The following is a 21,836-nucleotide window of genomic DNA, read 5'->3' as shown; positions in this document are numbered from 1 at the left end:
AACCAATTCTGATTCTTTCCAAATTTCACAGATTCAACTTAATTATTATTCTAAACTTGTACGGGCTCCGAAACCAATATACATGCCCGATACCATCAAGAATATGCATCAATTCACTTCTAAAAGCCTTTATATTTTCCAGCAAATATTTTTCTTTAAAAAAATCTTTTTTCAGGCTTGGGACCTCGGAATTCGATTCTGGGCATACGACCAAGTCCCATATTTTACTACAGGCCCTACGGGACCGTCCAATCACGGGTCGAGGTCCATTTTCCAAGAATATTGACCAAAGTCAACTTTAACCAATTTCAAAGGCCAATTTTATTATTTTTCTTAAATTTAACATAAAATCTTTCCGGAAATACGCCCGGACTGCGCATGCAATTGGAGGTGAGAAAAAAAAGAGGATTTCAAGGCCTCGGAATGCAATTTTAACTTCTAAAACAAGAGATGACCTTTAGGGTCATCACATTCTCTACCTCTAAATAACTGCTCGTCCTCGAACGAACATAGAAAAGTACTTGAGTCGGTGAAAAGATGAGGATAACAGCTCCGCATACCAAACTCGGACTCCCAGGTTGCTGCCTCAACATGCTGACCTCTAAACAACTGCTCGTCCTCGAACGGACATAGAAAAGTACTTGAGTCGGTGAAAAGATGAGGATAACAACTCCGCATATCAAACTCGGACTCCCAAGTTGCTGCCTCAACATGCTGACCTCCCCACTGCACACGAACTGAAGGAAAATTCTTCGATCTCAACTGACGAACATGCCGGTCTAGAATAGCCACTGGCTCCTCCTCATAGGTCAAGTCCTTGTCCAACTGAACAGTGCTGAAGTCTAACACGTGGGATGGATCGTCGTGATACTTCCGAAGAATGAACAAATGAAACACTTGGTGCACATATGATAAACTCGGCGACAACGCAAGTTCTCCCACTCGATCAAGAATCTTAAAAGGACCAATGAACCTAGGGCTTAGCTTGTCCTTCTTCCCAAATCTCATCACGCCCTTCATGGGGATACCCAAAGCAACACTCCCTCTACGACCATGAATGCCACATCGCGAACCTTACAGTCGGCGTAACTCTTTTGCCTGGACTGAGCTATACAAAACCTATCCTGTATGATCTTAACTTTATCCAAGGCATCCTGTACTAGACCTGTACCCAACAACCGAGCCTCTCCCGGCTCAAACCATCCAATGGATGACCGACACTGCCTAAAATAGAATGCCTCATAGGGAGCCATCTAGATGCTCGGCTGGTAACTATTGTTGTAGGCAAACTCTACTAATGGCAAGAACCAATCCCACGAACCTGGAAAGTCAACAACACATGCTCGGAGCATATCCTCCAAAATCTGAATAGTACGTTCGGATTGTCCGTCCGTTTGAGGATGAAATATTGTACTCAACTCAACCCGAGTACCCAACTCACGCTGAACTGCCTTCAAGAAATGCGAGGTAAACTGCGTACCTTGGTCAGAAATAATAGAAACGGACACACTATGAAGACGAACAATCTTCCGAATATAAATCTCTGCCAACCGCTCAAAAGAATAGGAAACTGCCACCAGAATGAAATGCGCTAACTTAGTCAGCCTATCAACAATAACCCACACTGTGTTGAACTTCCTCTGAGTTCGTGGGAGTCCAACAATGAAGTCCATAGTGATACGCTCCCACTTCCACTCAGGAAATATCAATCCTCTGAAACAAACCACCAGGTATCTGATGCTCGTACATTACCTGCTGACAATTCAAATACCAAGCTACATAGGCAACAATGTCCTTCTTCATTCTCCTCCACTAATAATGCTGCCGCAAATCCTGATACATCTTAGCAGCACCCGGATGAATAGAATACCGGGAACTATGGGCCTCCTCTAGGATCAACTCACGAAGTCTATCCATATTAGGCACACAAATGCGACCATGCATCTTCAAAATTCCATCATCTCCGACTATAACCTGATTGGCACCTTAGTGCCGCACTATGTCCCTAAGAACAATAAAATAAGGATCATCATACTGCCGATCTCTGATACGCTCAAATAATGAAGAACGAGCAATTGTGCAAGCTAGCACACGGCTGGGCTCAAAAATATCCAACCTCACGAACTGATTGGCTAAAGCCTGAACATCCAAAGAAAGTGGTCTCTCACCGACCGGAATATTCGCAAGACTGCCCATACTGGCTGAATTCCTACTCAAAGCATCGGCCACTACATTCGCCTTCCCCGGATGACACAAGTTGGTAATATCATAGTCTTTCAATAGATCCAACCACCTCATCTACTTCAAATTGAGCTCCTTTTGCTTGAACAAATATTGAAAACTCTTGTGATCCGTGAACACCTCACATGACATGCCATATAAATAATGCCTCTAAATCTTCAGCACGTGAACAATGGCTGCTAACTCCAAATCATAAACTGGATAATTCTTCTCGTAGATCTTAAACTGTCGCGAAGCATATGCAATAACCTTTCCATTCTACATCAATACCGCACCAAGTCCAATACGACATGCATCACAATATACTGTATATGGCCCTAAACCTATAGGTAATACCAACACCAACACCATAGTAAAAGCTTTCTTGAGCTTCTGAAAGCTCACCTCACACTCGTCCGACAACCTGAATTGGGCACCCTTCTAGGTCAACTTAGTCATTAGAGCTGCAATAGATGAAAACCCCTCCACAAACTGACGGTAATAGCCTGCCAAACCCAAGAAACTCCGGATCTCTGCAGCTGATGTGGGTCTACGCCAGTCCTTGACTGCCGCAATCTTCTTAGGATCCATCTGAATACCCTCTGATGATACAACTTGACCCAAGAATGCAACTAAACTCAACCAAAACTCACATTTCGAAAACTTAGCATATAACTGACTGTCCCTTAGAGTCTGGAGAACGACTCGAAGATGCTGCTCATGCTCCTCCCGGCTGCGAGAATAGATCAAAATATCATCAATGAAGACAATCAAGAAGGAATCCAAATAAGGCTTGAATACTCGATTCATCAAATCCATGAAAGTTGTTGGGGCATTTTTCAACCTAAACAACATCACTAAGAACTCATAATGCCTGTACGAAGTGCGAAAAGTTGTCTTAGGGACATCGGATGCCCTAATCCTCAACTAATAGTAGCCAGATCTCAAATCAATCTTCGAAAACACTTTGGCACCCTTAAGCTGATCAAACAAATAATTGATCCTAGGCAATGTATACTTATTCTTTATTGTGACCTTGTTCAACTGTCGATAGTCTATATATATCCTCATCGATCCGTCCTTCTTAAAAAATAACACCAGCGCACCCTAAGGTGAGACACTTGGTCTAATAAAGCCTTTATCAAGCAGGTCTTGTAACTGTTCTTTCAGTTCTTCAACTCTAGCAGGGCCATACGATATGGCGGAATAGAAATGGGCTGAGTGCCCAGAGCCAAGTCAATGCAAAAGTCAATATCCCTGTCGGGTGGCATCCCCGATAGGTCTGAAAGGAATAACTCTGGAAACTCACGAACATTGGGCACAGAATCCATAGAAGAAACCTTAGCACTAAAATCACGAACATACGCCAAATAAGCCGAACACCACTTTTCAACCATATGCCAAGCCTTTATATATGAAATAACCCTACTAACAGAATGATTGGGAGTCCCTCTCCACTCCAATGAAGGAAAACCCAGCAAGGCTAAGGTCACAGTCTTGGCATAACAGTCCAATACATCATGATTAGGGGATAACCAGTCCATTCCTAAAATGACATCAAAGTCTACTATATGAAGGAGTAAGAGATCTACACAGGTCTCAAGACCCCCAATAATAACCACACACGAGCGATAGACTCGATCTACAATAATAGAATAACCCACTGATGTAGACACATATACAGGAGCACTCAAAGAATCACGGGGCACAACCAGATAAGGGGCAAAATAAGATGACACATAGGAATATATGGACCCTGGATCAGATAGAACTAAAGCATCTCTACTGAATACTGAAATCGTACTTGTGATAACTACATCGGAGGCCTCAACCTCTGGTCTGGCTGGGATAGCATAACATCAGGGTTGGGCCCCACCACTCCAAACTACATCCCGAGGACGTCCTCCTGCTGGCTGGCCTCCACCTCTAGCTGCCTGACCTCCACCTCTAATGGCCTGACCTCTACCTCTAACATCTCGACCCCTACCTCTAGCTGGTTGCGCGGGTAGTGGAACACTCGGTGCCTGAATCATTGCACGAGAACCCTACTGCTGAGAACTGCTCGGTGCTCGAGGGCAAAATCTAGTAATATACCTTGTATCATCACAAGTGTAACAAGCCCTCAGCTACTGAGACTACTGACCCTGATGGCCTGAGTGACTACCCTAAAAACTCTAAAGTGGTGGTGCACTGATAGGAGCTGGTGGTGCACTGTACGACAATTGATCAAAATACTGCATTTGAGAACCACGGCTACCTGGAGCACCGTTAGAAGCCTAAAGGGCTGAATGAAACGGCTTAGGAGAATGGCCCCTACCAAATGAATCCCTGCCTCCAGATGAGGCACCACTGAACTTGCCCGAATGATGAGGCCTTTTATCAGACCCCTGCCCACTCCCCTGTGATAGAACCATCTCAACTTTCCTGGCCACATTGGCCGCATCCTGAAAAGAAATCTCACTCCCTATCTCCTTAGCCATATGCAAATGAATAGGCTGAGCGAGTCCCTCAATGAACCTCCTTGCTCTTTCTCTCTCTCTCTCTCTGGGTGGGAAGTATAATAAGAGCATGATGGGCCAAGGTAATGAATCTGGTCTTGTATTGAGTGACGGTCATAGAACCTTGCTAGAGGCGCTCAAACTGCCTCCGATAGCTCACTCTTTAAGTGATAGGTAGAAACTTCTCCAGAAATAGCTGAGAGAACTGATCCCAAGTCAAATACGGTGACACAGCTAGTCTAACCAAACAAAAATCTCTCCACCAAGTCTTGGCAGAACCCGACAGACGAAAAGCAGCGAAGTCGACCCTATTGATCTCATCTATCGTCATGTTCCGAAGAACCTCGTGACAGCTGTCCAAATAGTTCTGGGATCCTCTAAAGATGCACCACCATAAGTAGTACTGAAGAGCTTGGTGAACCTGTCCAACCTCTACAAACCATCAGTAGACATAGCTGCTCCATCACCGGTATAAGCCACAACACTCGGCTGAACTACCCCAACTAGCTGAGCTGCTGGAGTCTGAAACTAGGGAGCCATCTGCTCCGGAGTGCGAGTAGCGGGAATCTGTGCTCCTCCCCCATCCTGAGAGACAACTGGTGCTACAGGAAGTAAGCCTGCCTGGGCGACACTCTCCATAAGGCCCTCTAGACAGATCAAAGCATCCTGGAGTACCAGGGTAGTGATGAATCCCTCGGTTTCCTGAGTTGGTGCTGTTGGAACGGTCTAGGATGGAGCTTCCTCCTCAAACTCTAACTGAGGCTCCGCCGCTGGTGCTGCTGCTCTGGGATGAGCCCTGCCCCTACCTCGGCCTCTAGCATGACTTCAGCCTCGTCCTCTACCCCGTATAGAAGGTGCCATTGGGGGCTCGGGATACTGATCAGCGGATGAAGAAGCACGTGTTCTCACCATCCGCGAAAGAATAGAGTAGAAGTTCAATTAGCATTGAGAAGTCAAATCACACAACATAGAAGAATAGATGTGAAATTTTCCTAAACTCTATAGCCTCTGGGGATAAGCACAAACGTCTCTGTACCGATCCCTCGGAATCTACCTAGCTTGTTCGCGAATTATGAAACCTAAGAAACCTAGAGCTCTGATATCAATTTGTCACGACCCGGATTTTCCACCCTCGGGAGTCGTGATGACACCTACTTGTTAAATCTAAGCAAGCCAACTATTATGGTTCCACATAGTAACAATCATTCTCAAACAGTTATAAACAGAAACTAAAGTTAAATAGTTGATAAATGTGGAAGAGTTATAACATGATCCAATAAACTAATAGAAATATACCCACGGATCTGGTGTCACAACTTCACTAACATCTACGAGTTACTACAAATACTGGTCTGAAAAGAAAGTACAAGTGTTCTCTGAAAAGATAAGAGGCAGCAGAAAGCTAAACAGGGAAGGGGGACTTCAGGCTCTATGGACGCCAGCAGATCTACCTTGGTCTCCTTGGACTGAAGGCAGATACATCAGCTACTCACTAGGTTCATGCCGAAATCTGTACAAAAGAGTGTAGAGTGTAGTATTAGTACAACCGACCCCGTGTACTAAGTAAGTGTCGAGCCTAACCTTGGTGAACTAGTGACGAGGCTAGGACACGACAATCAGATATACCCGTGTAGATAGATCATTTTCTGATAGAAATATAATAACAGTAATCAATAGAATAAGGTGGGAAGGGGACATGCTGCGGGGGATATCAGATTCTAATAATAAGCCAATAAGGGAGCATCAATAAAGGAGCATAATGAACATTGTTGATACCCAATTTTTTTTTATATATTTTAAATATTTAAAAAACCTTCAAAATAGCATATATATGCATATATAAGCATATCCAAGGTTTCTATTATTTTTTTCACAATTTCAAGGTTTTAAATTGATTTATTGTCTTCCTTTTTATCCATAAAATCCCCAATATTTATTTCCAAAATTATTTTTTAGATAATTCATCTATTAGATTTCTATATTTATACTAAAATATGGTAATGTAATTTTTATATATTTTTATAATTACATTTAGTATTTTTAAAGCTAAATTGCACATAATTGTAATATTAGCCCTTTTAAGATTCAATTATGTTTTATATGCATAAAATTGATTCCTATATTTTTAAATTGCTAATTATGTATTATAAATCATTTTAGCATTTTAAAATTATTTTTTTAGAAATTATCTACTATTTTCTATAAATTAAATATGAAAAAATTGGCTATTTAACTTATAGCCAAATTGGCTTTCAATTCTAGCCTAATCCAACGGACCCCTAACCCAATTAAAAACCCACCGGACCTAAGCCTAAAACCAAACCATACCCAGCCCAGATCTGAGTTAATCCTGGCCGTTGATCAATTTTGATCAACCGCCCGGATTCACGTTTACCACAATTAACCTGAGACTACCCCTCTCCCCCAAACCCTCATTCTCTTATTCACTCAACCGACACTCAACTCCCTCCCTCTATCTCTGGTTTTCTCTAGAATCTTCTCTTCTCCCATTCTCTCCGATGGACCTTGTCCGCCTTCTCCGGCCACCTCCCTCACCGGAAACCATGGCTTATCATCATCTCCTAGCCCCTGCTTCATCCCACGCCGGTTTGACACTACCCTGAGGTCCTCAGGTGAACCTAGAGCGGTTCAACTCCTATCCATGGTCTTTCATGCCATTTTCCGGCCATCCATGGCTGTTCGAGTAAGATCCATAACTTTTTCGGCTAAAACCGGTAACGTTCTAAGGTTTTCTCATCTTCTCTGGGTTCTCTGAAACCCTAACTCTTGAGATCCTCCGGTTTCTTTTAGATCTATCTTAGATCTGTGTAAATTATGAGCTTTTGTTGTTTTTCTCGAAGGTTTTTTTCCGATTTTCTCTAAAGTAACCCTTCGTCTTCAAGACTAGGGTTTCTTAACCTTTTTTTTTAAACGACTTTTCCTCTGATTTTTAGTATTATCATATGATTTTTAATACGTTTAAATGGTTTATTTTTATCTGACTCATTACATTGAAAACCCTAATTTGTTTGGCTCTAGTTTGTGATTCTGAGTTCGTCTTTACTGTTCGTTCAGTCGATTTGTCTGTATGTGCAATTCTCATGGATATGGTGTGATTAGTTAGAGTATTTCTATGACTTTCATCCTAGTGATTTTTTATTAATGGTTCTGATTTGGTTCTTCCTGTTTGTACTACGTATATTTATTTATTCATGGAAGTCTATACAATTTCCCGTAATATTAGTACAATGTTTTCGATTCTTAAAATCCTTGATTTACAGTATTGATGCTCTTATATAGATTTCCATCTATTTTTTTTCTATCCCTTAAAATTATTTCTTACCTTGTTATGGGATTGACTATATTTTAATTGATTTCTACTATTATTTACTTAATTAGACCCTTATGTATCAAGCCCTAATTTACATATTTTGTACCTATGTTACTTGGATTCTTTCCTTATCTGTTACCTACTTTCTACCGTTGGCAAATTACTCCCTTAATTAAGGGATACTTGGCTAATTTTCGTTTTGATATTGAGTTCTATAATTACTGAAGAATTGATTATTGCCTTATTTTGAACCAGTTTTCAAGATACTATATAAATGACTCTTTTTTACAGTCTTAACACACAAACAATTAGTTCAAAAGGAAACACACACATAAAAACACTCTCTTATTTATTTGCTATTTGTGATAACTGCATGTCTAGCCGGCTGAAAGCCAAGGCTAGACTGTGGGATACTACTTGCTTTACTTTCTGCACTTTGCTTCCTTAACTGGTATGTTCCTAGTTCAATTCTGAAACTCAACTCTATGTGCTCCTTGTCTGTTAATCCATATCTCCTTCTGCACTAATTTAATGGCTAATGTATTTAATTTCCCTTCTTGTTTACTGCTTTATTCAGCATGCTTAAGTTTTTCCCTCTCTGGTTCAAGTGTGTAATCAGCATGTCTACTTGAGTTCTTGTTTATTCCCCTCAACTAGAATGCCATGTTAGCATTATAGACTCTTAGATGTGTTTGGTTTAACACTAAGTGGCATGGCTAATTATGTGTAATAGACTCCTGCCCTCAGCATGACTACTCCTACACCCTGTCTCTATGTCTTATTACCTATTACTATTCTAATTTCGAGCATGACTCCCTTGTTAACACTTTGAAGTAGTAGTTTTGTATTCTGGAGGCCAATCCATTGCTACTTATTCTTTGTACTTGCTGGTCTATATGAATATCTTCTCAGCCATGTTTATGTATTTCTGATTTGGGCCCTCTATGTCCCCAACCCCTTACTTCCCTGCTCGTGAATTTTGAGATGATACTATTCTTTAAATTTGTTCTGTGTGTGCTGGCTTGTTCCAAGTTGTAGTTGCTCTTGTTCCCTTCTCCTTTCAAAACTGTTTTCCCTAAGGCAAACTCTTCTATTACTTTTTTCCAAAACTTATTTCAAACATGCAGTTTTAAAACTGTTTCCAACTCAACTTTTTAAAATCTATGTCAAGCACTCTCACATATACTCTTAGACCACTAGGTTCTGCCCCTTTTGTGTGAGCCTTGCCTTGGGATCCTGGAGCTCCCTCTGAACTTGGACACATAAAAGCTTGCCTTTCCACACTGCACTTAATCTCTCTTGGCTATGCAGTCTGGGTGTGAGCACTGCACGGGATCCCTTGAGGTCCTTAGGTAACTCTGACATAACCAGATATGAGAAAGACTATGGAACAATCTTGGCACTTGAGGTGATTTGTTACATAACATAGGGAGGAAGTCCTAATCAGGTGCTGAAAGTTTGGGCCTGTTTTCAGGCTCTCTATAGTGTAACTTTTATCTTTCTTTCCTGCTTATGTATATCATTTCTATGATTGGTCTGTAATAACTTGTTATAAACAAGTATTGAGGTTGGCTAGTGAAAATGGATAGGGTAAATATGTATGTTATAGTTGCTAAGGGTAGAAAACATGTTATTAGGTTTATATTCCTAACTGCGCAATAGAAACCATGCTTAGGATTCGTATATTAGACATCATGCTATTTATGATTTATATGTATTGTTTTCAGCATCTCATCCACATTTAGAAATCATGTCTATAAGATAGATAATAACAATAAAATAAGTTGTTATTATGTGATTCTGCCCACGTAAGCATGTTCCGAAATTTCATTTAGAAATCTTGCTCTTAGGAAATTCTGCAATCATGCTGTGCATTTAGAAATCATGTTTTAAGAATACTGCATATAAATCATTAGATACCATGATTGGGTTCTCGTTCATACTCACTCAGCTACGCTTAGTTAAACTACTGATGCATGAAAATGAGTATCAATAGTCTTATTTTGCTTTAAACAAACTGGTAATAATCCCTGCATGTCTTCGCAATATTTAGAACAACATGTTTTAGGTACAAGTAATTTCCAAACTATTTTTAATAATTCTGAATAACTGCTGCACGTTATTTAACGCCTAGGCAAGCCTTAGGTTCTAAATTTGTCAAAACTGGAAACATGCTTCTTTATGTATGCTTAATTATCAACTGTTAAAATCAGTAGGCAAGCCTGATTCGGACTTCTTTTCTGAGTCATGCAATAAATCTGGTTCTACTGTTATACCATGCTTAGGATATTAATTCAGACCTTATATGTGTACGAGTCATGCTATCTATATGCACTACTTGTGGGGGTATATATGAGCCTTCTATTTGTTTCCTGTGTTTTCCCCCCTAAATGCAATCGTATGTGTTCTTATTTGTCGCCTAGTATCTTGACTTTAAATCTGAGGGTCTGCCTAGAATCCCGCTTCTTTTATAGGATAGGAGTCCTAAATTCCTCAGGACTGATAGGAAGAGACGAGCAATACCATTCAATAGGGGTCGAGACCAACCCTCGCTTTAATTACCTTCACGGGGCGGGAAAGGGTAGATATGGATATGATGACCAGTGCGTTAATACCACGTATAGCCCCTCTTTGAGGAGTTTCATATCGGGTATTTCATTGATGTGATCTATATTATAAATAAACCTAGGACACCCCTCTTTACATTCACGAATATGCTTAGATTGTAATTCTTTTCAAAATCTTGCTTTCATTAATTGCTTTTCAAACATCTGTGTTCTTAAACTTAAATCCCCTATTATTTGAGCCCTTCTTGTTTATTAGCTAATTGTACAAATTCACAAAAAACTGTTTGGCCAGGAACCATACTAGTGGATCGTGAGGGGTGCCTAACACCTTCCCCGTAGGATAATTTTAAGCCCTTTCCCTATCTCTGGATATCAAACATAGTTATAGATGAAACCTATAGGTGTCCTAACACACCTTAAATCGTTAGGTGGCGACTCTTCAAAAATGCAAACCCCTTTCCCAAAAGGAAAGAGTTGTCCCAACCAAAAATGTCATAAATCCGATTCCGTGAGGAAAAATGGGGGTGCGACGGTATGGAGACTCTACTGGGGATATTTAGGGTTTTACCATTTCATACCGTTTTTGTGAATTTCTACCCCTCTCCTATGTGCAATTACTTGTTTAATTCCTTTAAGCATTTAATTTCTTTTTCAAAAGCAAAACAGACCTATATTTCTTGTTTCCTTCCTTTACTGCTACTTTAAATTATAAAAACTGCTATATTTATCGCTTTCTTAACGTGAAAATACATATCAACATGCTTTTAATTATTGCATAATCATGCTCAACATCATACTCCACCGTGCCAAACAAATACTATAGCAACGCTTGATGAGTGGTTGCGCCCTTCATATATCATTACCCCATAAATTCGGAAAGGCTTATTTGTGGTAATGATCCTTTAAGATAGCCTTGTTCAAAGTCCACTAGGTTTCTCTAAACCCAAACGGACATCATCACGTTATGTGCATTTATTTGGAGAACTAAATGCTTCATGCTAATTGTTGATGTTAAATAGTCGAGTTCGGTGAGGGTATGGTCTTAACCCTCTTGTTTTGCAGAAAATAAAGAACGAGGTCCCCAGTTTCGGTATGGTTAGCACACCCACTCTTGCTAGACTGGTGGAGGATTCTTCCATAAAATGCCCAAATCCATGAGTGGAAAGAGAGGGCCGCCAAAGCTAGCGAAAAGTTGGAATATCTAGAATACAGTTTGCTGGAATTCGAAGGAAAAGTGAGGAAGAGAGTCACCGACTGCCGAAGCACTGAGGGAGTCGAAGGAGAACACCTGGAAAAGGCATTTTTACTGGTGAACCTACGCGATCTGGAGGATTTGGTCAATGAGAGCATTCAACCTGAGGAAGTTCCTTCTGGGACCAAATAGATAGGAATTTATTTTTTCGCTTTATGAATGTAATAAGGCTAATGGCCATTAGTGACTTTTATTTCTTGCTTAAGTAGTGTCGTTTTGGGATTCGTCTATTTTTATCAATAAAATAAGGCATTTAGAATTCTAGTTCTCCAAATCAATTTGTCTCTAGGCCTACCTCGGGCACAAAGGGGTCCCCAAATTAGGACATGCTTTACATTCTCACGCTATGTGTTTAAATATTGCAATACTTTTTATATTCATCACTGACTTAATTACCTTTTGTTTTTATTTTCAGTTTTATTATTTTTCCTTCCTAAAGGTTAGTTTGTGCACTCTGGCACCATCATCTTACTTCACAAGATCCAAGGGGCCTCCACCACTCCCCCTCTTAGTCATATTAAAGGCAAGAACAAAGGAAAAATAGAAGACTTAAGCAACATCAGGAAGGAGAACACAGCTGAACGTGTAGAGGCCATTGATGGCCAAAGTATTCGGGTTCCTAACGAGAATGTGTCACAACTTGAACAGAAACTGTTGAAATTCCCAGAAGAGCTCGATCAGGTTTGGAATCTGGCAAGCCTGTCATTTTCCCTCAGCACCCCAGATATCAACTTCCCCAACGCTCAAAACCCTACACCTCCTCAAAATATCCCAAAACAGCAGAATCATCCCGCGCCTCATCATCATGCTGCTCCACCAAAAAACCAATGCAACACCTACCATACCCCAAAACAACGCTCCACTACTCATCCTAGAACCTCAGAACTCCACAAAGGACTATTTTCAAACCCATACACAAGGCCACCATAGCACTCCTCCCAACCTATCGCATGCATACCTAAGTCTGATGAAAAGGATCTGCTTATCAGGAACTTGGCCGAGGAACTTAAAAAACTGACCAGCCGGATTCAGGGCGTTGAGGGAAGCAAATGAATTGAGGAACTGAACTATGAGGACCTTTACATACATCCTGATGTCAAACTACCTGAGGGGTATGAACCTCCTATGTTTGAAATGTTTGATGGTACGGGTGATCCAAGGGTCCATCTGAGGACATATTGCGACAAGCTGGTTAGAGTAAGGAAGGATGAAAGGATCTGCATGATGTTGTTCATGAGGAGTTTGAAAGGAGATGCATTATCTTGGTACATCAGCCAAGATCCCAAGAAGTGGTCAAGCTGGGTAGGCATGGCGTTTGACTTCATGGACATATTCAGGTTTAATACAGAGAACGCGCCAGACGTGTTCTATATCCATAATTTGAAGAAGAATCCCACAGAGACGTTTCATGAGTATGGTACTCGCTGGAGGTCCGAAGCTGCTAAGGTCAGACCCGCCTTAGAAGAGGAGCAAATGAACAAGTTATTTGTCCGAGCTCAGAACCCGCAGTACTATGAACGACTGATGATGATTGACAACCACAAGTTCTCCGACATTATCAAATTAGGTGAGAGAATTGAAGAAGGTATTAAAAGTGGTATGGTTACAAATTTCGAGGCTTGCAAGCTACAAATAAGGTTTTACAATCCGGTGGTATGTCCAAGAAAAGGGACGTAAGAGCCGTGATGGTTGCACAAAGGACCAAGTCTCCCCTTAAATACTAGGCTTATCCAACACATCCACTCACATACCAGCCAACCCCGAATTACCAAGCACCCTCACCCTCATACCAAGCTCCTCCACCAACTTATCAATCATCTCCACCCCCTGCATATCAACTTACTTCATCCAAATACTCCCAACCCGCTCGTGTCTACCAAACTTATAATGCTCAACCATCCCATTATCAATCACTCCTGCAAGCCAAAATTTCCCTAGACCCCGACCTAATTTTGATCGCAGACCTCCAAAACAATATACAACCATCGCTGAACCCATCGACCAGCCATATGAGAAGCTCAAAGCTGCTAGTTATGTCACCCCTATCCCTGCTGCAACCCTGGAGAACCCTTCTCAGTGGGTTAACCCAAACAAGTCCTGTGCATACCACCTCAGCATGAAAGGGCACACCATCGATCAGTGCCACTCCTTGAAAGACAAGATACAATCCTTGATTGATAACAAGATCATTATGGCAAAAGAACCTGCTCCAAATGTCCGCAACAACCCCTTGCCAAACCATAAGGGTGGACGTATCCACATGATTGAAGTAGAAGATGACTGGGATCCCGAAGGATCAATCGGGTTGATCGCAAAAGGTGATGACCCGAAGAAACCGACAATTACTCTCAATCCAATCATAGTTCAGATCCAACCGTTTGAGGACGCTGAGGTGAATATGTCTATACCTCTTGAGTTTGAAGCAGCGCCACCCGCATAGACACTGATACCAATTGAGGTTGAATTTGTGCCACACAAGGCACATGTTCCATTTGAAGTAAGGATAGACGTGCCGGTTCCGGTGGCGATGTCTACCATGCCACCATTCTATACAATTGTTGTACCCTGGGACTATACAGCCGAGGCGAGATGGAAAGGCAAGGTCAGGATTGAAGAAACTGTCACAGCACAGGGTATGACAAGAACTAGTAGAGTCTATTCCCCTGAACATCTAGCTGAATCAAGCAAGTGTCTTACAACTTGCTGCTAGAATGGCCATGGATTCATGCTGTTGGGGCCGTAGAATCAATGATGCATCAGGCAGTAAAGTTAGAATGGAATCACCAGGAAGTGATCATTTACAGCAACGGTAGCAACCCTATATACAGTCACCAGACCATTCCGGCGATTGAGGGAAGAAGGAAGTTGGGAGGAGAAACTTACCATCACATTGAGCGGGTCAATGCTATCGACAAAAACAAATGGTGGGATAGCAAAATCGAGAGTATACTAAGTTGGAGTGGGTACGAACCTGGCAAGGGGCTCGGCAAGAACCTCCAGGGAATCTCTAAACCCATAAAACTCAAGAAACAAGGCACTACCTTCGGTTTAGGATATGAATACACCTAGAAGAATTCAATACCTGGTCACCACCATGGAGCGGTCCTTACTATCCACTAGAGCAACCAATACCACATCTAGAGCAGACCTTCCAACAGGCCGACATTAGTTATGGGTCAGATAAATAAGAAGTACTTGCAATAGTGAAGAACTTGTTTTTAGAGGATAGTGATATGGACTGTTGTGTTATTCTCGAGGAGGAGGGGGAGGAAGGCCCTTCCATATAGGCTGTGAGTAGAGGGGCATATCTCAAGAATTGGACCATCAGGACAACCAAAGCCTGACAAGCCTCGGGCATTACTAGTACTTGTCTTGATGAACCAATGACTATGACATGCAATGAGACAATACAACAAATGGACATTGATTCAGAGGAAGATGACATACCTGACGAGGTTGTCAAAGAAATTGAGAACTTTGAGAACAGACCTAAGTCCAACCTGGACGAGACCGAGATTGTCAACCTGGGAGATGCAGAAAACATCAAGGAAATGCAAATCAGCATTCACCTATCGCTATCCGAGAAGAAAGAATACGAGGAATTTCTGAAAGAGTATGAGGACATATTTGCCTGGTCGTATGATGACATGACTGGTCTGAGTACGTCTATTGTGGCTCACAAACTGCCAACCGATCCAATGTGTCCACCAGTAAAGCAGAAGCTCAGAAAGTTCAAGCCTGATATGAGTTTGAAAATCAAAGAAGAACTCACCAAACAGATCAAGGCTAAGGTTCTCAGGGTAGTAGAATACCCTACATGGTTAGCCAACATTGTATCAGTGCCAAAGAAGGATGGGAAGATCAGAGTCTGTATCAACTATCGGGATCTCAACCGGGCTATTCCGAAAGATGACTTCCCTTTGCCAAATACACACATCCTGATTGACAATTGCGCCAAGCATGAGCTACAGTCATTCATAGATTGCTTTGTTGGTTATCATCAGATCTGGATAGATGAGGAAGATGCTGAGAAAATGACTTTCATTATGCCATGGGGAGTGTACTGTTACAAGATGATGCCATTAGGCTTGAAGAATGCAGGGGCCACCTACATGAGGGCCATGACTACCATTTTCCATGATATGATACACAAGGAGATATAGGTATATGTTGATGATGTTATTATCAAATCCAAGAAGGCCACTGACAATATAAAAGATCTGAGGAGGTTCTTCAATAGACTGCGGAGATACAACTTGAAACTAAACCCCGTAAAGTGCGCATTTAGGGTTCTCGCTAGGAAATTGCTTGGGTTTATTGTAAGCCGCCGAGGAATAGAACTGGATCCATCTAAAATCAAAGCCATTCAAGAACAACCACCGCCAATGAACAAAAAAGATGTGATGAGTTTCTTGGGAAGGCTTAACTACATCAGCCAATTCATAGCACAGTCTACAGTTATCTGTGAGCCAATATTTAAGATGTTAAAGAAGGACGCCACCACCAAATGGACCGATGACTGCTAAAAGGCCTTCGACAAAATCAAAGAGTACCTGTCAATAACACCAGTCTTAGTCCCGCACGAGCTAGGTAGACCCTTATTACTCTACCTTGCAGTGTTAGATGGAGCTTTCGAATGTGTTCTGAGGAAGCATGATGAAACAGGAGCAAGGAGCAAGCCATTTATTATCTCAGTAAGAAGTTCACCCCGTACGAGGCCCGATATTCTCTATTGGAATGCACCTGTTGTACCTTGACTTGGGTAGCTCAGAAGCTGAGACATTACTTCTACGCCTATACTACATATCTCATATCGAGGATGGATCCTTTGAAGTACATCTTTCAGAAGCTCATGCCCACTGGCAAGCTAGCCAAGTGGCAAATCCTGTTGAGTGAGTTCGACATTGTTTGCATAACTCAGAAAGCGGTCAAGGGACAAGCACTGGAAGACCACCTTGCTGAAAACCCCGTGGATGGAGGATACGAACCCTTGAAAATGTATTTTCCTGATGAAGAGGTATCATTCATAGGAGAAGACATTAAGGAATCCTATGACGGTTGGAGAATGTTCTTCGATGGAGCGGAAAACTTCAAAGGATTTGGCATAGGAGCCGTCCTAATATCAGAAACCAGTTAGCAGTATCTCGTGTCTGCCAAACTCAGGTTCCCCTACACCAACAATATGGTCAAGTATGAAGCCTATATCTTAGGACTCAAAATGGCCACTGACATGAACGTTCAAGAGCTGCTAGTGATTGGAAATTCAGACTTACTTATACATCAGGTATGAGAAGAACGGGCAACCAAGAACTCCAAGATACTCCTGTATTTGCATCATGTACATGAATTGAGAAAGAGGTTCACGAAGACAGAATTCCAGCATGTTCCCAGAATCTAGAATGAGTTCGGCGATGCATTGGCTACCCTATCATCTATGATATAGAATCCAGAAAAGAATTTCATTGATCCCATTCCGGTAAAAATCCATAATCAGCCAGCTTACTGTGCCCATGTTGAAGAAGAAGCAGATGGAAAGCTGTGGTTTATTAATATCAAGGAATATTTGGCAAAAGGAGAGTACCCAAAGCTTGCAAATCCTACTCAGAAATGCACACTTTGGAGATTGTCCAACAACCTTTTTCACAATGGAGGAATCCTGTATAGGAGGACTCCCGATTTAGGATTATTAAGATGTGTTGACGCAAAGGAAGCATCTAGGCTACTAGAGAAAATTCACATTGGGACCTGCGGTCCACATATGAACAGTTTTGTCTTAGCAAAGAAGATACTCCAGGCTGGTTGCTTTTGGATGACTATAGAAACGGACTGTATCCAGTATGTCCAGAAATTCTACCGCTGTCAGATATATGCAGACATAATGAAGGTACCTCCAAGCGAGATTAACATAACAAGATCACCATGGTCGTTCACCGCATGGGGAATGGATGTTATTGGACCAATCAAGCTTACTGCTTCCAACGGACACAGGTTTATCCTGGTAGCCATCGACTATTTCACCAAATGGGTCGAGGAAGCATCTTACAAAGCAGTGACTAAGAAAGTTATGGCAGACTTTGTCCGCGACCGCGTTGCTTGTTGATTCGGAATTCCAGAGTCAATCATTACTGATAATGGCTCCAATCTCAATAGAGACTTGATAAAAGCTATGTACGAAACTTTCAAGATCAAACACAAGAATTCCACAGCCTACAGGCCTCAGATGAATGAATCTATAGAAGCCGTCAACAAGAATATCAAGAATATATTGAGGAAAATGATAGAGAAGCATAAACAGTGGCACAAGAAGTTATCATTTGCTCTACTGGGGTATCCCACCACAGTCCGCACATCAATTGGGGCAACCCCCTATACGCTGGTTTATGGTACAAAGGCTGTCATTCCCGCTGAGGTAGAAATTCATTCCCTGAGGATCATACAAGAAGCTGAGCTCGATGACGCAGAGTGGGTAAAAAGTCGTTATGAGCAACAAGCCCTTATAGACGGAAAGAGAATAAATGTTGTCTGCCATGGTCAACTCTACCAGAACAGAATGTCCAGAGCCTTCAACAAGAGAGTTAAGCCAAGACAGTTCGCACTGGGACAACTGGTGTTAAAGAAAAATTTTCCGCATCAAGGTAAAGCCAAAGGGAAGTTCTCTCCCAACTGGTAGGGTCCATACATGGTTCACCGGGTTTTGACAGGAGGAGCCCTCATACTTGCAGAAATGGAAGGAGAAGTCTGGACAAAGTTGATCAAATCAGATGCAGTCAAGCATTACTATGTGTAATCTTTATGCTTTCCTTATATGATGTAAATTGAACTACGCCTGACCTGATTCTCGTTTAAGACGGGATATGTAGGCAGCCCTATGGGTTCGGTCACAATTCAATAAAATTTCATTTCCCCCCGCAATTGGAAACTGGGACAGAATTTTGAGGAGGACCCTCAAAATTCCAAAGTAATTTCAGCCGATCGCCAAATGAGTAACAGTCAAAAATTGCAACCCATCAAACTGGGGCAGAATTTTGAGGAGGACCCTTAAAATTCCATAGCAAGAGAGATTGCAATGTCCTGAACCACGTCACAGTCATCGGTTCATCTAAGAGCTATGTTTAATTTATGTCATATTTTTACAAAATCAAGCATGATTATTATTGAAACTTCTTTATTTAGCAATGCTACCCCAACGATACAGATGACATCACTAGATCAAAGCCGAACGAGTCAAGCAAAGCTAGAAGGGATACGAACTAACCTTCCCCCTTACAAAACTCACGATTTTTCTTTAGATGCAGGCACTAGGATTGGGAAATCACTAAACATACTGTACGCCCATGGGACAAAAATTGTTCAAAATACGACTCTCAGAACCGTTGCACTTGCCAACATTTTCTATCAGCACACACTAATGATGTTTCGTATGTCACAATGCTCCCAGTAATTACAACGCCGCAATCTGCTATCAGCTAAGGAAACTCTACTATCATTTGTTATTTTATTTCTCGCATAAGGCTACCATTCTGCCTTCCAAGACTAAACGCTGTCTCCATTGGCATTTGCATTGCATAAGGCTACTATTCTGTCTTCCAAGACTAAACGTTGTCTCCATTTGCATTTGCATTTCATAAGGCTACCATTCTACCTTCCGAGACTAAACGTTGTCTCCATTTGCATCTGCATTGCATAAGGCTACTATTCTGCCTTCTAATTTGCATAAGGCTACCATTCTACCTTCCGAGACTAAACATTGTCTCCATTTGCATCTGCATTATTTAAGGCTACCATTCTGCCTTCCAACTTGCATAAGGCTACCATTCTGCCTTCCGAGGTTAAGCTCTACCTCCATCTGCATCTGCATTGCATAAGGCTATCATTCTGCCTTCCAACTTGCATAAGGCTATCATTCTACCTTCCGAGGTTAAGCTCTACCTCCATCTGTATCTACATTGCATAAGGCTACTATTCTGCCTTCCGATTTGCATAAGGCTACCATTTTTCTTTCCGGGGCTAAGCTCTACCTCCAATTTTCTTCGAAACTAAGCGCTATCCCAAGCACTATTTATCTCGCTTCTCTTACGGGCTAAGCTCTGCCCTGCAATTCACAAGACTAAGCTTTATCTTGTCCGCATCATACTATTGCATCCTTCATGAGCTAAAACATCGCCAACTCATCCGAAGGCGTCATCGTTCGAAGGCACCATCTTCATAGACTGAGAACACCATGTCATGGCCCGATGATCTCTTTCAATCTTTTGCATATCATTATTCAAAGGCGTCATGGTTCGGAGGCACTATCCTCATAGCCCGAGACCATCATTTTATGGCATGCGAATCCCTTATCATACACTTCATGGGGCAGGACATCATGGTCTAAGGACATCATCCTCATCTTCCGAAGACAACATTCATGGTGCAACAGAAATTTGCATCATGTTTAAATTTGTGCACAGTATACGCTTGTATTGCTTCTATTTGCAGGTAAGTCGACGAGCAATGGCTATCCCAGTAGGAGCGATCCCTCTCCAATTCCCTCAGCCATATCAAACCTAACCCTTCTCGTAAACTGTCCACTCACCCAGCCCTAAATGTTGCGTCCGTTTTGAAATCGCTTCATCGGTATACTCCATCGTTGGATCCTGAACTACATATAGCCCGATTCCTGTAAAACCAGGGATATGTAGGTAACTCAGAAGCCAGGGTGCGGCCTAACCTCCTCAAACCATTTTGCTCGATCAAAATTGGCCATCATTTCTTTACTCGGAAACTCTATTATTCTTCCCGTGTAAAGAGGAACAGCTGTTGATACCCAATTTTTCTTTATATATTTTAAATATTCAAAATACCTTCAAAATAGCATATATAAGCATGTCCAAGGTTTTTTTTTTTTTTCAAAATTTCAAGGTTTTAAATTGATTTATTTTCTCCCTTTTTATCCATAAAATACCCATTAATTATTTCCAAAATTATTTTTTCTATAATTCATCTATTGTATTTCTATAGTTACTCCAAAATATGGCTAATGTATTTTTTATATATTTTTATAATTACATTTAGTATTTTAAAAGCTAAATTGCACATAATTGCAATATTAGCCCTTTTATGATTCAATTATGTTTTATATGCATAAAATTGGATACAATATTTTTAAATTTCTAATTATGTATTATAAATCATTTTATCATTTTAAATTATTTTTTAGAAATTATCTACTATTTTTTATAAATTAAATAGTGAAAAAACTAGCTATTTAACTTATAGCCAAATTGGCTTTCAATTCTAGCCTAAATCCAACGGACCCCCAACCCAATTAAAAACCCACCGGACCCAAATCCAAAACCAAACCATACCCAGCACAGACCTGAATTAATCCTGGTCGTTGATCAATTTTGATCAACAGTCCGGATTCACTCTTACCATAATTAATGTAAGACTACCCCCCCTAAACCCTCATTCTCTCATTCACTCAATCGACACTCAGCTCTCTCCCTCTATCTTTGGTTCTCTCTAGAACCTACTCTTCTCCCATCCTCTCTGATGGACCTTGTCCGCCTTCTCCGGCCATCTCCCTCGCCGGAAACCATGGCCTCTCATCATCTTCTAGCCCCTGCTTCACCCCACGCCGGTTTGACACTACCCTGAGGTCCTCAGGTGAACCTAGAGTGGTTCAACTCCTATCCATGGTTTTTCATGCCATTTTCCGTCCATCCATGATTGTTCGAGTAAGATCCATGACTTTTCCGACTAAAACCGGTAACGTTCTAAAGTTTTCTCATCTTCTCTGGGTTCTCTGAAACCATAACTCTTGAGATCCTCAGGTTTCTTTTAGATATATCTTAGATCTGTGTAAATTATGAGCTTTTGTTGTTTTTCTCGAAGGTTTTTTTCCCATTTTCTCTAAAGTAACCCTTCGTCTTCAAGGCTAGGGTTTCTTAACCTTTTTTTAAATGACTTCTCCTCTGATTTTCAGT

The 21,836-nt window shown here is 41.3% G+C and overlaps 1 protein-coding gene across 1 annotated transcript; it reads right to left on the bottom strand.

Annotated features, from left to right (window-relative positions):
- Positions 1 to 2,661: 2,661 nt before the first annotated feature.
- LOC138884066 (uncharacterized mitochondrial protein AtMg00860-like) lies at positions 2,662 to 12,957 on the bottom strand. Its single transcript, XM_070164806.1, has 2 exons — positions 12,827 to 12,957; positions 2,662 to 2,953 (listed from the first exon to the last, which is right to left on the bottom strand). The coding sequence occupies exons 1-2, from the start codon at positions 12,955 to 12,957 to the stop codon at positions 2,662 to 2,664; spliced, it is 423 nt and encodes a 140-aa protein (XP_070020907.1).
- Positions 12,958 to 21,836: the final 8,879 nt, after the last annotated feature.

Source organism: Nicotiana sylvestris, chromosome 12 (assembly GCF_000393655.2).
Source record: "Nicotiana sylvestris chromosome 12, ASM39365v2, whole genome shotgun sequence".
Lineage (NCBI taxonomy): Eukaryota > Viridiplantae > Streptophyta > Magnoliopsida > Solanales > Solanaceae > Nicotiana > Nicotiana sylvestris.
This window is presented reverse-complemented; position numbering and strand designations above follow the sequence as displayed.

What these genes read in the sequence shown, in the direction of transcription:
- LOC138884066 (XM_070164806.1), bottom strand. Translation starts at nt 12,957, where the DNA reads ATGTATGTAAAGGTCCTCATAGTTCAGTTCCTCAATTCATTTGCTTCC. An exon ending in ATCCTTTTCATCAGACTTAG is followed by an intron (nt 2,954 to 12,826) that starts GTATGCATGCGA and finishes CTATTCTCGCAG; the next exon opens with CCGGGAGGAGCATGAGCAGC.